Genomic DNA, 17,026 nt, shown 5'->3' with positions numbered 1-17,026 from the left:
TTTTGCCTGTTCTTGCCACCAGTTTGTAACTAAGTCCTTAGTAAGATTCTTTATTCATGAATTCCTAACATGTAGAAGTAGCATCTCTAGTCAACAGAATTTCTTATACTCTCAAATGGCGCCTTATTATTTACTGCATATTTGTGAGGAAGAAAGGACTAGGAAATGTATTCTTTAATACAGAAAATTTTTGTGACTCCACTGAAGTTCAGAATCAATGTAAGATAGTGAAATCAAAGTTTTAGATTATAGGCTTAATGATTTAGAAAGCAGGCATACACCTTTTCAATTTCGATTTTTTATTCAGCTTATATCATTTGATGTCTGCCTGAGTAAGCACCCGTGCTAATAAGCACATAGGCACTAAAGCTTAGCTCTTGTCCTCAGTCAGCTACTCAGCGTCATACCTGGTAAAGAGTCATCAACCTCCAGCACTGGAAAACCTGACACGAACCTGGGTTATAGGAGCTGGTTGACCCTTATCAAGGTGTAGAGAGAACCCAGTGTGTGATGTGTTAAATGCTCATTAGCTTTTTGTTGTTGTTGTTGATGTTTTGCGGTACGCGGGCCTCTCACTGTTGTGGCCTCTCCCGTTGCGGAGCACAGGCTCCGGACGTGCAGGCTCAGCGGCCATGGCTCACGGGCCCAGCCGCTCCGCGGCATGTGGGATCTTCCCAGACCGGGGCACGAACCCGTGTCCCCTGCATCGGCAGGCGGACTCTCAACCACTGCGCCACCAGGGAAGCCCACTCATTAGTTTTTAAGAGAAGGATTTTTAAAAAATGAATTCTGCTGTAACTGTTTATGGGCCTGGCCTGGGTGTGGCTCTTGCCTTTCTCCAATAAGGAATTCTCTTTACTCCTGTTCAGGGGGGCAGAGTGGAGTAAGGAATCTGAGATTCTATTAATTATCAAAATGGTTTCTCATACCAGTACCTTACCATACCTTCTCCAAAAGATTGTAGCCGGATCACAGTCTTTCCTGAAGCAAAGACTTTCTCCAAACTATGCAGTCTTTGCTTCAGGAAAGATCGTAATCTGCCTCCACTGGGGGCTGGGGTGAGCGGGGAAGGAAGGGGCCATGGCTGTGTCCAGACGAGCTCTGTGTATTCGGGAGCATCCCCCCAACAGCCTGACCTCTCCCCAGTCCTTGGTTTTCATGCCGAGGCTCTGGGGTGGACTAGTTTCTGGTCGGTGTCTGTCACTGTCAGTTGTAGTGCTTACGTTCTTCCTATTTGTTACCTCCTGCATTGACTTTGTGTTCTAAAAACATCGTTGAATTTCTTGTTCCTTGATTTTTACTATTCCATTGTCTTTGTTATTTTGGATTTTCTTGTTTTTTTGTTTGTTTTTTACTATGGGAAGGAGAGAAGAAAAATGTTTGGTGTTAATCAGTCATGTTTAAATTAGAAGTCCTTTAGCTATGGTTTTCTGAGTTTGAACTCTGAATACTTAATGGTATAATTATTTATATTTTGATGGAATTAGCTAAACTTTGGTTTCACTTGAATGAAGTAGGTGATTAAAACAGACTGATTAGTGTAATAACTTTTTAAGAGACATACATTTATTAGAGTGGAATGTCCTATTCCTGAAATCTTTCGGAGCATCAGAAGTTCTTATTTGTAATCTGCCTTTCTTTGCCTGTGCCTATTCGTATTTGCTTCCCTTGCTTATGTTTCAGTCATAAGCACACTTGAGTGTATTACCGGTAGACATCTGTGAGATACTGTAATGGCTTCTTACAGCAGAGATTCTTAACTGTGGGTGTGTGTCAGACTCCTAGTGACATGTGCCCAGGCCACATTCCAGACCTACTGAGTCAGAATCTCCTGCCTGTAGGTTTTGTCTTTTGAAAAAGCTTCTACATGATCATGGTGTATAGTCTTAAGAACTATTGTGTTACAGATCCTAAAATAAATATAGATTGAATTTTGCATGGCGTTTTATATCTTACCAGAAATAAACTCCATATTCTTCATTCAAGGGTGTCAGAATCTGGTTCCGGTCTTTCTTTTTTTTTTTTTTTTTTTTTTTTTTTTTGCGGTACGCGGGCCTCTCACTGTTGTGGCCTCTCCCATTGCGGAGCACAGGCTCCGGACGCGCAGGCTCAGCGGCCATGGCTCACGGGCCCAGCCGCTCCGCGGCATGTGGGATCCTCCCAGACCGGGGCACGAACCCGTGTCCCCTGCATTGGCAGGCGGACTCTCAACCACTGCGCCACCAGGGAAGCCCCCGGTCTTTCTTTCTAGCGTTTCTGCCAATATTCTCCTGTGGGTACCTTGTATATCAGCAAAACTGGACTTTCCTGTTGCCATGCCTGTGCTTATTCCCGGGGTTCGCCTTGCCTCAAAAGCCCTTCCTCACAGGTTAGCCTCAGTTGTCACTCCTTTCTCTATGGATTTCGTGGGGACTAAATGAGCCAGAGAGAACATTTCTGCCTTTCTCTGTATTTTGTTTTGTTCTCATTGTATTCCCCGGACCTTGGAACCTTGACTGTGTTGAGGTGATTAAGGTAATAGTCTTTCTGAACCATGGTCTGCCTTGTTTTATATTGTTACTTGTATACTTGTCTGCTCTAATCTGTTAGACACCCGGTTCCACGCATGAAAACAGCTTTTACTCATTTTTTAACAATAAAATAGTTTGATAAATATTTCTTGAACAAATGTGAGGTATCTTCTCTGTACGTGGGTAGTCAAGCAGAATGTGGAACTATAGGGTAGAATCACAGAATTTATGAGCACAAGGGTAGGAGAGAATATCACAGGCCCTGAGTTCTCTTTGATCTGAGTCGATGGGATGATCAGACTGGTGGAGTACTTCATAGCTCCCGCCCCATCGGAGATACCAGTTTGATGTTTTTCAAGACAGTCCTCAGTTGTGAGATAAATTTGAACTGAGATGGTACTGTGTCGTGTGTGAATACAAGGGGGAGTAATTTGTAGCATTTGGTTTCATGGGTGCTAGTCTCAGCAGCACCTTATGTTTTGAATTTCTGTTCCACCTTAGGTAAGGCTCTGATGTTGAACACTAAAGCTTTTATTTTCTTACCTGTTCAGTGCTGCCCTTGCAGGTTAGTGAGTGGTTTAAAACTAGGCAGTGAGTTTCCCATGTGTTAATACACATGACTGGGGGGGTTGCAGAATTTCCTATTTGGTCGTGAAGAGTATTTGATCTGAACCAACTGGAGTGGGATGAGAGCATGTGTTAAGAGCAGTGTACAGGGGAGAACTCATTGGTGGCTATGATGATCGTTTTTTTTTGAGTCAGCTTTTATTAAGGTATGATTTACATTAAATAAAGATTCACCAGTTTTAGGTGTACAGTTCGTGGAGTTGTGACTGTTGTACATATACATGGTATAACCACAACCGCAATCGTGAGGTAGCATTTCATCAGCACCAAAAGTTCCCTTGAGCCCTTTTGCAGTTAGTACCCTTCCCCCACTCCTTCATCTCTGGCAACCATTGATCAGCTTTCCATCACTGAAGTTTCGCCTTTTTAAAATGGAATCGTATACTCTGTAGTTTGACTTCTTTCACTTAGCACAGTTCTTTTGAGTTCATTCATGTTCTCATATTTGTTCATTGTCTTGTATTGCTGAGTAGTTATTCCATTGTTTAACCACAGTTTATCCTTTCTAGTGTCATCTTTTGGTGAGCTTGAAACTGCACATTATTTGTTTAAGGGTTTAGTTGACATCTGGTATCCACACTACACATGAGTATGATTTTTCTTGTTTAGAAGCTCATTAAAGTCAAATAGAACCTTAGACTAAAGGACTTGAATGTAGTGGTTATAGTGGTTACATATGAATCTGGTAATGTTTCTTCAAGTGTGGCCCTTAAACCACCTGCATCAGTTTCCTGGGGTGCTTACCAAACATGCAGATTTCTGGGCCTTCTCTCAGTCTTAGTGAGTCAGTCTGTGAGTGGAGGAGTCTGAATGCTGTAAGTGGATATCAGTACTACAGAGGATTCATCTCATCCCAGTGAGTGTCCTTCAATGTTTCCTGTTCAAGCCTCTCACCCGTGTCAGTTATTTACCACGTACGCTTCCTTCTACCGAGTCCACTGGCACAGCAGCAGATCTAGTTCTACTAGAAAGTTGGGTCTGGAAATACTTCACTGCTTCCAGCTGCTGCCTAGTAGGGCAAGCTTCCTTCCTGGCTCTCCAGTCACTAGTTGTATGACCTTGAACTTACCCCCTGTGCCTCATTATCCTCATCTGTGAAAATGGGGTGAATAATAGTACTTCAGAGTTGTTTGAGCATTGAGTTAATTATACGAGTAAAGTACTCAGAATAGTACTATTATTTCAGAGTTTGATTTTTTTTTTTTTTTGTGGTATGCGGGCCTCTCACTGTTGTGGCCTCTCCCGTTGCGGAGCACAGGCTCCGGATGCGCAGGCTCAGCAGCCATGGCTCACGGGCCCAGCCGCTCCGCGGCATATGGGATCCTCCCAGACCGGGGCACGAACCCGTATCCCCTGCATCGGCAGGCGGACTCTCAACCACTGCGCCACCAGGGAGGCCCTGATTTTTTAAATATTGTTATTTTGAGTACTATTTTTATTGCCACCCTGGAAATATACATTCATTATTTGTTTTAACTCATGTTTACCAGTTTATCAATCACCATTTTTTCTTGTAATTTAGACCTTCCTCATTGTTTCATGTCTTCCTGAAATCTGTTCTTTAGAAGAAGCCTGTAAATGATAAACTAAGTTTTTGTTGATTTGAAAATACCTTTATTTGTTTTATGTATACATGTTTTCCTTCCTCCCTCCCTTCCTCCCTTGGCTGTGTTGGGTCTTCGTTGCTGCGCGGGGGCTTTCTCTAGTTGCAGTCGGTGGGCTTCTCGTTGCGGTGGCTTCTCTTTGTTGCGGACCACGGGCTCTAGGTGCATGGGCTTCAGTAGTTGTGGCGCACGGGCTTAGTTGCTCTGAGGCATGTGAGATCTTCCCAGACCAGGGATCGAACCCATGTCCCCTGCATTGGTAGACAGATTATTAACTGCTGCGACACCAGGGAAGTCCCTACGTGTTTTCTTTAGCCAGTTATATAACTGAAAATGACAGTCATTGGCTCTTAGCACTTTGATGATCTTACACCACTGTTGTTTGACTTCTTTCTTTTGTGAACTCTAGTGACAGTGTAATTGTCATTTCTCTGTAGAAAATCTGGCTGTTTTTCCCCCCTGTTTTTTTCTCTTTGCTTTGGAGTTCTTCAGTTTTATTGTTCTGGAGATTTCTCCTTGTCTGGAACACTTTGTGCTTTCTGGATTTGAGATGTATGTTCCTTATCAATTCTGGACAATTCTTAGCTCTTCCTTCTTCTCCCTTCGCCAAGAAGCCCAAAGAGTAGATTGGTTAGAGCTTCTCATTCTGTACTCCACTTCTCAACCTTTCGTCATATTTTCAATCTGTCTTTCTGTGATACTGGGTTCGCCAGAAAGTTCACTCAGGTTTTTCCTGTTTTACAGAAGAACCCAAGCAAACCTTCTGGCCAACCCAATACATCCTAGATGATTTCTTCAGATCCATCTTCCAGTCTCTTGTTTGTTGTCTAATCGATCAATGATTTTAAGTCTCATGCTTTAATTCCCTGCTTGTGCTTTCGTTTCCTTCCTTTATTTCTATCAGTATTATATTTATTTTATATTCTGTATTTCATAGTACTAGTATCTGAAGTTACTTTTGCTGTTTACTATTTCTTTTGGCTTGCTCATTGGGTATTGTTTCCTTATTTATTTGGTGATTTGAAAAAAATTATTAAATCACATCTGCCCCACCCAATCTTAACTGCTTGGAATCCCAGTTAGCCCTGATTGAGGATGCATTTCTCCCAAGAGGATTTGTTTTTACTTCTTCCAGGCACCCAGGGATGGCAGTGACCCGGAAGCACTCTAAATTAATTCTTGGCTTGGGGGTTTCAGAACTAGCAAGGTATAATAATAAATTCAAATGCTAACTCTGCCCACGGAGAAGCTTGAGATTGCAGATGAATAGGAGAGATTTCCCCTACCTCCTCAGTCGAGAGAAGTGTGGGTATCCGAAATTGGACTCACTGGTTGATCCTAGCTCTTCTTTCTCTAGTCCTGTCTCTTCCTAGAACCTGTCTTTGGATGGCAATTGTAGCTGGAATCCTAAGCTTATTCTTGAGCCTCTCCCACTGGGATTGGATTTGGTGCTTGCAGAATCTCTCGTTTCTCTGGAAAATGTTTTTCTGATAGCTTCTTTAGGTATCCACCAGTCTCTGAAAACGGCCATTCCTACAAGAATAATGTTAACGTGCTTCAGCATTTTTGAAGAACTATATACACAATTCCTATCGTAAGGTTGGCATTAGTGCTAATTGAAACAACAGTCTTAAAAAATAAAGCCATTTATCTAATATTGAAGAATGTGTATGGCTGAAATTATAAAGTTGGAAAGAGGCAGAGAGTATTGCAGTGGACTAGTAACTCTTCAGATGACTACAATTCTCTGCCAGCAATTGTAACTTTTGTTTTCCATCTAGGGGAAACAGTTTTTAAGATGGGAACACTTCTGTTGTGTAAAGTCCATTGAAACCCTCGTTCACAAGAAAGTCTTTGAGGTTTGGGCTTAACTTTGTACTTGTCCAAAAAGACCTAGTTAGAACAAGTCATGTGTTACTGGACAATGTTTATTAAGCAGTTTGCTTACGCGTTAAATTTTTAAAATCTATGTTAGACATCTTTTTTTTCCCCCAAAGATGGTTATAGCAGCAGTACAACCCATTTTGTCATATTGCCTTGTAGAAATATGTGATCATTAACAATAGAGATCCTTCTGAAACTTTCTTAAATCTCATAACCAATCATGATTATAAAATACATGAGTTTAGAAGCAGAGAGGTTAAGAGGTAGATTGATGCTGACCTTTGCATTAGCACAGTTACGGATGAGCAGAAAGGGCCAGAGGTCTGATAGCGCTATCATGCATAATATATCAGGGTGTACCTCCTTATTACTCACAGCTGGAGCCCTGAGGAAACAAGTTCATGGTAACCACACACCAGAAAGGTGAGAATAGGACGTGAGGATTAACCTTTATTTGACTGCCTACCACGTGCACAGTTACCATACCAAGGAATTTATGTATCATCCCTTTTAAATTACCATAAACCTCTGACTTTCTTGAGAGGCTCAGGGAAGTTGTCACTGACTTGAATTCTCGTGGATTTTTAAGCGATGGAACCGGCATTCACACCTAACCCACAGGCTTTCTACCAGAAAACTGCATGTTGTTTGGAGCTGGACTTTTATCCTAGCTTTCCAGCCCTAGACAGTTCATTTTGTTGTTCTTTAGTAAACTCTCCCGAGACGCCAAGGGTGGGGGAGGGGTGGGGTGGTGGTGGGGTCAGAGATAGGAGCCACTTTCCCAGCATCCACTTTGTCTTGTTTTTCTTTCTTGTCTTCACAAATTAATACTTAATTTCAGTTCCCGTGCGCATGGTGCCCCACTGAAAAAGTATGAGAGGAGTAGAAGGGATTCTTGAAAAGTTAATGCCTCTCCCTGACCCTCAGTCGTTGAGCGCCTTTTCCTGGAGGAGAGCCGTTATTGTCAGTGTCCTGGTGCTCCCACCAGAAACAGCCTGTTAACATGAGGTGCATGCATTGTATTGTATCTGTAAAACAAACGGTACATGCCATACACAAATGCACTGCACCTTTGTATTTATCATTGACATACCTTCCATATTAGTACATAGAGGACAGCCTCTTTATTTTCGTGTAACAACTTTATTGAAAGATAATTCATGTACCATAAAATTTTAAATGTGCAATTCCAAGATGTTTCAGTCTACTCACAGAATTTTTCAACCATCACCAGCCACCTAATTTTAGAACATTTTCATCACCCCCAAAATAAATTCTGTACACTTGAGCAGTTGCCTCCATTTCTTCCCACCTCCTCAGCCATAAGCGGCCACTAACCTACTTTCTCTCTATTCTGGGAATTACATATAAATGGAATCATATAATATGATCTTTAGTGACTAGCTTCTTTGATTTACCATAATGTTTTCAAGGATCATCCATGTTGTAGCATCTGTCAGTACTTCCATTACTTTTTATTGTTGAGTAATATTCTATTATATTACTATTTTGTTTTATTTATCCATTCATCAATTAATGGACATTAGGTTGTTTCTGCTTTGGGGTAGTACGAATGAGGCTAAAAACATTTATGTGCAAGTTTTTATTTTTGATGTATGTTTTAGCTTCTCTTGTGTATATACCTAGGAGTGGAACTGCTGAGTCATATGGTAACTGTTTAATCTTTTGAGAAACTGCTTCTAGTTTTTCAAATGTTTTTCAAAATGAGTACATCATTTTCCTTTCTTATAAACAGTCTGTGAGGGTTCTAATATTTGCATATTTTTGCTGTCACTTGTTAGTATCTGTCTTTTTTTTTTAGCGGTACGCGGGCCTCTCACCATTGTGGCCTCTCCCGTTGCGGAGCACAGGCTCCGGACGCGCAGGCTGAGCGGCCATGGCTCACGGGCCCAGCCGCTCCGCGGCATGTGGGATCCTCCCGGACCGGGGCACGAACCCGTGTCCCCTGCATCGGCAGGCGGACTCTCAACCACTGCGCCACCAGGGAAGCCCAGTATCTGTCTTTTTGATTATTGCCATCCTAGTACGTGTGAATTCGTGGTTCATTGTGGTTCTGATTTTTGTTTTTCGGATGGCTAATGATGAACATCTTTTCTAGGAGTTTTAAATAGTTTTAGCTCTTAACATCTGGGTCTTTGATCTACTGTGGTTAATTTTTGCGTGTAGTGTGAGTTAAGAGTCCTACTTTATTCTTTTGCATGTGGGTATTCATTTATCTCATCACCTTTTGTTTAAAAACACTGCTCTTTCCTTATTGAATGGTCTTGGCACCTTTGTTGAAAAATCATTTGATGGTAATGTGAGGGTTTATTTCTGGACTCTCAGTGCCACACTCTGTTGATTACTGTACCTTTGTAGTAAGTTTTGAAATAAAGAAGCATGAGTCTTCCAGTATTGTTCTTTCTCAATATTGGTTTGGCTATTCTGGGTCATTGCATTTCCATATGAATTTTAGGAATGGCTTATCAATTTCTGCAAAGAAGCCAACTGGTATTTTGATAGGCGTTGAATTGAATCTGTAGATCAGTTTGGGGCATATTGTCATCTTAACAGAATTAAGTCTTCAGTCCATTAACATGGGATGTGTTTCTGTTTATTTAGATCTTCTTTCATTTCTTTCAGTAATCTTTTTTAGCTTTGATAGTATATATTTTGAACTTCTTTTGTTAAATTTATTCCTATGTACAGTTGACCCTTAACACGGGTTTGAACTACTTGGGTCCACTTATATGTGGATTTTTTTTAATAGTATGTACTACAGTACTATACAGTCCACAGATAGTTGACTCTGTGTATATGGAGGAACCACATACACAGAAGGCCAACTATTAAGTTGTACTTCGATTTTCAGCTGTGCCCCAACCCTCTAATTGTTCAGTGTTCAACTGTATTTTATTCTTTCTTTTTCCATGGAAAGCAGAAGAATAATTTATTCTAAAAGATGGCAGAAATAAGAAATTCATCCTGAAAATATACTTTGGTATAATTCTGGTGAGACAGATTTTTCCCTCTGAACATGTTCTCCTACTGACTGCCCCACTGGAGTCTTATTGCCTTGTAACAGTTTTTAAACATTTCGCTGATTCCCATGTTGTGAGCAGGCAGGAGCCATCTTCAAATCCGCAGGTTCCAAGGAGAGAGTAACATTATTTCTCAGAAGAACAGCACTTTCTATCTCAGAAGAGTACATAAACATTTTATGGAGGCAGCATACTTTAGGTTAAATAGGTACATCATTCATCAAAGTGTAAAAAACGTGACCAGAAAAAACTGCATTGTAGAATAAGGCATTCAAATGTGGTGGGAACATTTAAGGCAGTTGATGGCTAAAACGAGTGAGTTAAGGAAGGTGGTCTGGGTATGGAGGTGATTTTGCATCTAGAGGGGTTCTCTTTGTGGCCTCAGTGACTGAGCACTGGCGAGCAGGTCTTCTTCCTCAAGACCAATGATGCTTGAGGTACCAGATGGTTTCATTTTTCAACTGTGGTCCAAAGAGAGGGTTGAGTTGGGCCAGAATTGCAATCGGCCAAAAGAGACAGCAGCAAACTGAACAGGTCACCCGTATGGTGATGCTAACTCCCTGGTTGGGACCCTTAGAGATGAACCAGGGCCCCAGGAAGCTGATGAAGCCACAGAACGTGCTCATCATAATGAGAGACACCGTGAGGCCGGTGTATGCCATGGTTGCCACTGGAGCTCTGTGTTTTATTCTTTTTGATGCTATTGTGGATGGAATTTTCTTAATTTCATTTGCCTCATTTCTTATAGAAGAGTTATGTTGTATGCATGTGCCATAATCTATCATCATGTTATTAACAAGTCTCCCATTGATGGACATTTAGACCCCAATATATTGCTATTTTCAGACATTGTCACTGTGAGTATCAGGTGAATCCCAGTAAGGAGATGTGCTGAGCTAAAGGATATTCAAATATTGGGATCATCTGTCAAATTAAAAATGAGTATACTTTTCCTGTTTATAATTTTACAACTAAAATTTCCAGTGGTGGGCTGTATAAAAAAATGTTCCAAACTCTTTTCAGTTAATTTTGTTTACTTATTAAAAGTAATGATATGCTAGAGGAGGTTCATGTTGCTAAAATGTTGCCTAGAGCAGCACTGTCCAGTAGAACTTCCTGTGATGATGGAAATGTTCTATTATCTGCACTGTTCAGTACCATAGTCACCAGCTGCATGTGGTTACGGCTGTTTGAGCCCTGAAAATGAGGCTAGGGTGACGGAAGAACTGAATCTTAAATTTTATTCTGTTTAATTTGGCCAGTGGCTATTGTGTCATATAATTATAGTTGCTGTTTGATTTAAATCTTGCGGAGGCGTGCAGAAGCCATGTTCAAAGTGGTACATCTTGCATTATTTCCTGAGTAGCAGGAAGCAGTTGTTCTAGTTAAGTTTCATCAACATACATGTCTTAGTGAACAATTTTCCCTCCACCCCCCGCCCTTTGTTTTTGTAGTAGCAGTTTACCCTGTACCCAGCTGGCTTCAGATTGCCTACAACAGAGCCTTTTAGATAGAAACACACGGGTCCTTAGTTTGCTAGTTTTTATACGTATATCTTGTCCTAATGTAAAAAGGTAGGCTTATGTGAGGTAAAACTTATATATTCTCCAAAATCTGTCCTTGAAATGTATGAATTTATCTTGGTGATTACGCTATGGGTCACTGCTTGCAGATCGTCAACCAGGCAGGCTAGAATCTGTTGGTGGTTTGACTAACCTTGTATGTTAGCACTTAACTAGGCCTTGCTCTTGTCTCTTTAACTCCTCAGTTCTCTTTGGCACTCTCACATGCTTGGAGAGGCATTGTTTACCAGCTGTTTACTCATGACCTCTGTTTCTGTTTGCAGCCTAAACCTTTATTTTTTACCTATAGATTCTATATACCAAGCAGTCCACTGTATTTCTACAATGCTGGATATCCCACATGCCCCTCAAACTCTGATGAGCTGAAACAGAAGTAAGCTTTCACTGCAAGCCATTCCTCCTCCTCCTGCTGTGTTCTCTCTCCAAATTAATGGTAACACTGTCTTACTATCAGAAACCTAGGAGACAGACACCCACCTCCAGCAAATGAATTACTGAGTTCTGAGTTCAGGTTTTCATCATTTCCTCCTGCGACGCCTCACTAGTTTCCCTGCTTCTGTCTTTTATCCTTTCTACCCATTCTGTATACCGATTTCATATGTTTTTTGCAGAGAGCAACTCTCTGGTCCTAAAATTGTATTTCAGTGGCTCCTACTCGCCTTAAGGATAGAGCGCGAATCCCTTAGAACTGTAGCTCGTTCCTCTGTCAGCTGGCTGCTGCTGGACCTCTTCCCTGTCTCCAGCCACACTGGGCTAGCTTAGGCCTCTGTGCCTCTCATCACCCTGTTCCTGGGCCTTGGCCACCCTCCTCCACCCCCTGTGCCTCGTTCTGTTCTGTCTCTAAGATCACTCCCAGCCCGTGGATGTTTCTGGCTCAGCCCTCTGCCACCACTGCCTCTGTAACAACGCTTGGAGCAGTTCTGTTCCCATATTCACGTGTTGACAGGCACTTCTCTAGAGTCCTCTTGCTAGACCGTGCGTCCCTCAGTGCTGGGCTCCTTTGCACCCCGGCACACGTCATGGTGCATGGTCTTCGCCAGGGATCCCCAACCCCCGGGCCACGGACCGATACCGGTTGGTGACCTGTTAGGAACCGGGCCGCACAGCAGGAGGTGAGTGGCGGGCGAGTGAAGCCTCATCTGTATTTGCAGCAGCTCCCCGTCACTCGCATTACCGCCTGAGCTCCACCTCCTGTCAATTCAGTGGCGGCATTAGATTCTCACAGGAGCACGAACCCTGCTGTGAACTGCGCATGCGAGGGATCTAGGCTGCGCGCTCCTTATGAGAATCTGATGCCTGATGATCTGAGGTGGAGCTGAGGTGATGCTAGCGCTGGGGAGCGGCTGCAAATATAGATCATCATGAGCAGAGAGGTTTGACTGCACAGAGACCATGATAAATCAACTGCCTGCAGACTCATATCAAAGGCCTATCAGGGAGTGGCAAGTGACAAGCTGCACCTTACAGAGTAGACTGGACATAAGCCACACACTTCAGGTGTCACTGTCTCCTGTCACCCCCAGGTGGGACCGTCTAGTTGCAGGAAAACAAGCTCAGGGCTCCCACGGATTCTGCATTATGGTGAGTTGTATAATCATGTCATTATATAGTACAATGTAACAATAGCAGAAATGAAGTGCACAATAAACGTAATGCGCTTGAATCATCCCGAAACCATCCCCCCACCCCATCCCATGGAAAAACTGTCTTCCACGAAACTGGTCCCTGGTGTCAGAAAGGCTGGGGACCGCTGTTAGGTGCTATGCTGAGTATCTGTGGAGTCCGTGGATGCCATTTTTACACGCTTTCGGGCTCTGGATTAAACTTTTCTGTCTGCCTTACTCTTCTTCAGTAGTAATAACATGTACTGCCAGACCTCACAGTTTTATGAAATATTAGTAATACAGGTGGATGAGAAGTCTATAGCTCTGTCATATATATGTTGTCAGGTGGTCAAGTAGTCAACTGGTTTGTTGTCTAAGGTGTAGTTTAGTTGGGAAGCAGGTGTGATTTACTTCCATCTTCACTAACTATGTTCAGTGTTCTAGAAGACAACACAGTCTTAGTAAGACCGTGTAGTGTCTGGCTTGGAATTATGATGGTTTCTGTTAGAATTTGGGGAATAAGGTTTTGTTTTCCTTTCTTTTTAACTTGCCTGTGCCCCAAAGAGAATTGGCTGTCACATTCTTATTACCCAGCTTCTTAATTCCTCCGATCATTTCAAGTATTTAAAAAACCCCAGATTTGGTTGAGGCCAAAATCTGATAATTTAAAGTGAACTACTCTATTACTTATTGAGAACTTGGCAGCTCTATTCATTTTCTATTGCTGCACAAATTACCACACACTTAGCAGGTAAAAACAATACCTGTTTATTAGCTCACAGTTCTGTAGGTCAGAAGTTAGGGCTGCACAGGTGGCTGATTTCTCACTGGACTGAAACCAAGCTGCTGGCCAAGGCTGCGGTTCTCATTTGGGGATTGGAGTCCTCTTTTAAGATGACTAGTTGTTGGCAGAACTCTTCCTTGCACTGAAGTTGTTGTTATCCTTCTAGCTGTTGGCTGGGGACCACTCTCACTGCTAGAGGCCACCCGTAATTCCTTGCTCTGTGGCCCTAATGGGCAGTTCCTGGCATGAATGTTTGCTTTTTTCCAGGCTAGCTCAAGCACGCCCCTGACTTTTTCTGTGACCAGCCAGAGAAAACCCTCACCTGTAAAAAGGCTCATGTGGTTAGGTTAGGCCCACCCAGTGTATCTGCCCTTTTGCCATATAACATAACATAATTACAAGAGTGATACCGTATTCACAGGGCTACCCACACTCAGAGGAACAGGGAATTACACAGGGCAAGGGTCATTGAGGCTCATTTTAGAATTCTGCCTACCATAGCAGACACTTCACATTTAGGTTTGATTTATACAAAGTTTAGAAATTCTCTTTTCATTGGAGAGGAATACATGAAATCATTGTGGCTTTTTCCTCCCTAGCTGTGTGACTTTACCCAGTGCTACAGCAGCTAGCCTTTTTAGATAAGCTATTTTGAGAGAAAGTGTATACTGATTGATTCTGTCCTTAAGTAGAAATGCCAGATTGCATGTTTCTCAGGCTGACAATTACCACCAAGAGAGGAAGAGTGAGAAGGAGGGTGGGAGGAAGAGAGTGAGTTTTAGATTTAGGCTGTCGACATACGAGGAAAGAAAAAGAAATTTGACTTTATGTGAATGTCCCTAGAATACTACCTGAAGAAATTGGTTTGAGATTTCTTCTCCATCAAATCTGAATGAGATCCTTGCTGGGTAGAGTAATCTTGGTTGCAGGTTTTTCTCCTTCATCACTTAAAATATGTCCTGCCAGTCCCTTCTGGCTTGCAGAGTTTCTGCTGAAAGGTCAGCTGTTAACCTTATGGGGATTCCCTTGTGTGTTATTTGTTGTTTTTCCCTTGCTGCTTTTAATATGTTTTCTTTGTATTTAATTTTTGACAGTTTGATTAATATGTGTCTTGGCCTATTTCTCCTTGGATTTATCCTGTATGGGACTCTCTGTGCCTCCTGGACTTGATTAACTATTTCCTTTCCCATATTAGGGAAGTTTTCAACTATAATCTCTTCAAATATTTTCTCAGTCCCTTTCTTTTTCTCGTCTTCTTCTTCTGGAACCCCTATAATTCGAATGTTGGTGCGTTTAATGTTGTCCCAGAGGTCTCTGAGACTGTCCTCAGTTCTTTTCATTCTTTTTTCTTCTGCTCTGCATCAGTTATTTCCACTATTTTATCTTCCACCTCACTTATCCGTTCTTCTGCCTCAGTTATTCTGCTATTGATCCCATCTAGAGTATTTTTCATTTCACTTATTGTGTTTTTAATCATTGCTTGATTCACCTTTAGTTCTTCTAGGTCCTTGTTAACTGTTTCTTGCATTTTGTCTATTCTATTTCCAAGATTTTGGATCATCTTTACTATCATTTCTCTGAATTCTTTTTCAGGTAGACTGCCTATTTCCTCTTCATTTGTTAGGTCTGGTGGGTTTTTATCTTGCTCCTTCTCCTGCTGTGTGTTTTTCTGTCTTCTCATTTTGCTTATCTTACTGTGTTTGGGGTCTCCTTTTTGCAGGCTGCAGGTTCGTAGTTCCCCTTGTTTTTGGTGTCTGCTCCAGTGGCTAAGGTTGGTTCAGTGGGCTGTGTAGGCTTCCTGGTGGAGGGGACTAGTCCCTTTGTTCTGGTGGATGAGGCTGGATCTTGTCTTTCTGGTGGGCAGGTCCACGTCTGGTGGTGTGTTTTGGGATGTCTGTGGACTTTTTATGATTTTAGGCAGCCTCTCTGCTGATGGGTGGCGTTGTGTTCCTGTCTTGCTAGTTGTTTGGCATAGGGTGTCCAGCACTGTAGCTTGCTGGTCGTTGAGTGAAGCTGGGTGCTGGTGTTGAGATGGAGATCTCTGGAAGATTTTCGCCGTTTGATATTATGTGGAGCTGGGAGGTCTCTTGTGGACCAGTGTCCTGAAGTTGGCTCTCCCACCTCAGAGGCACAGCACTGACTCCTGGCTCCTCAATTTGGGATGATTCGTTGTCTATTCATGTATTCCACAGACGCAGGGTACATCAAGTTGATTGTGGAGCTTTAATCCGCTGCTTCTGAGGCTGCTGGGAGAGGTTTCCCTTTCTCTTCTTTGTTCCCACAGCTCCCGGGTCTCAGCTTTGGATTTGGCCCCGCCTCTCCATGTAGGTCGCCGCAGGGCGTCTGTTCTCTCAGACAGGACAGGGTTAAAGGAGCAGCCTCTTCGGGGACTCTGGCTCACTCAGGCCGGGCGGGAGGGAGGGGCACGGAGTGCGGGGCGAGCCTGCGGCGGCAGAGGCCGGCGTGACGTTGCACCAGCCCGAGGCACGCCGTGCGTTCTCCCAGGGAAGCTGTCCCTGGATCCCGGGACCCCGGCAGTGATGGGCTGCACAGGCTCCCTGGAAGGGGGGTGTGGATAGTGACCTGCGCTCGCACACAGGCCTCGTGGCAGCGGCAGCAGCCCCAGCGTCCCAAGCCCGTCTCTGGGGTCCGCGCTTTCAGCCGCAGCTCGCGCCCGTCTGTGGGGCTCCTTTAAGCAGCGCTCTTAATCCCCTCTCCTCGCGCACCAGGAAACAAAGAGGGAAGAAAAAGTCTCTTGCCTCTTCGGCAGCTCCAGACTTTTTCCCGGACTCCCTCCCGGCTAGCTGTGGCGCATTAGCCCCTTCAGGCTGTGTTCACGCCGCCAGCCCCAGTCCTCTCGCTGCGCTCCGACTGAAGCCCGAGCCTCAGCTCCCAGCGCCGCCCGCCCTGGCGGGCGAGCAGACAAGCCGCTCGGGCTGGTGAGTGCCGGTTGGCACCGATCCTCTGTGTGGGAATCTCTCCGCTTTGCCCTACCCAGGTACGTGGGGAGTTTCTTGCCTTTTGGGAGGTCTGAGGTCTTCTGCCAGCGTTCAGTAGGTGTTCTGTAGGGGTGGTTCCACGTGTAGCTGTATTTCTGGTGTATCTGTGGGGAGGAAGGTGATCTCCGCGTCTTACTCTTCCGCCATCTTCCCCGGAAGTCTCGGGATTTCTTTTCTTTATGTTTTGGTTAAAGATTAACAATTAATTTCTTAAATGGTGTCAGTTGCCATTTAAGCTGATAACAAAGGAAAGTACTTCTTTTTCTGCCAAATGTGAAGTTTACTTCTTTTTCTCTGCTGGAATGGAAAAGAAATAGCAGCTGGAAGGAAATCAGAGAACTCCCATCTGGTTGCCATGGCAATTTAGAGCAGATGATGTACGCATTTTGC

At 43.4% G+C, this 17,026-nt stretch overlaps 2 protein-coding genes across 7 annotated transcripts in view; one reads left to right on the top strand and one right to left on the bottom strand.

The window, feature by feature from the left end:
- The window catches only part of SRPK2 (SRSF protein kinase 2), a gene marked incomplete at its 5' end in the record, with an annotated part of 230,134 nt that overhangs the window by 133,934 nt on the left and 79,174 nt on the right, over nt 1-17,026 (top strand). The gene's annotated exons all lie outside the window — the stretch shown is intronic.
- On the bottom strand, nt 10,083-10,328 carry LOC307057901 (V-type proton ATPase subunit e 1-like; the record flags this gene model as incomplete). The annotated part of the gene is made up of 1 exon (XM_079711208.1): nt 10,083-10,328. The coding sequence occupies one exon, from the start codon at nt 10,326-10,328 to the stop codon at nt 10,083-10,085; it is 246 nt and encodes an 81-aa protein (XP_079567334.1).

This window comes from Hyperoodon ampullatus, assembly GCF_949752795.1.
Source record: "Hyperoodon ampullatus genome assembly, chromosome: 9".
In the NCBI taxonomy this organism is placed as follows: Eukaryota; Metazoa; Chordata; class Mammalia; order Artiodactyla; family Ziphiidae; genus Hyperoodon; species Hyperoodon ampullatus.
The sequence above is the reverse complement of the archived record's forward strand: the minus strand, read 5'-3'. Positions and strand labels throughout refer to the sequence as shown.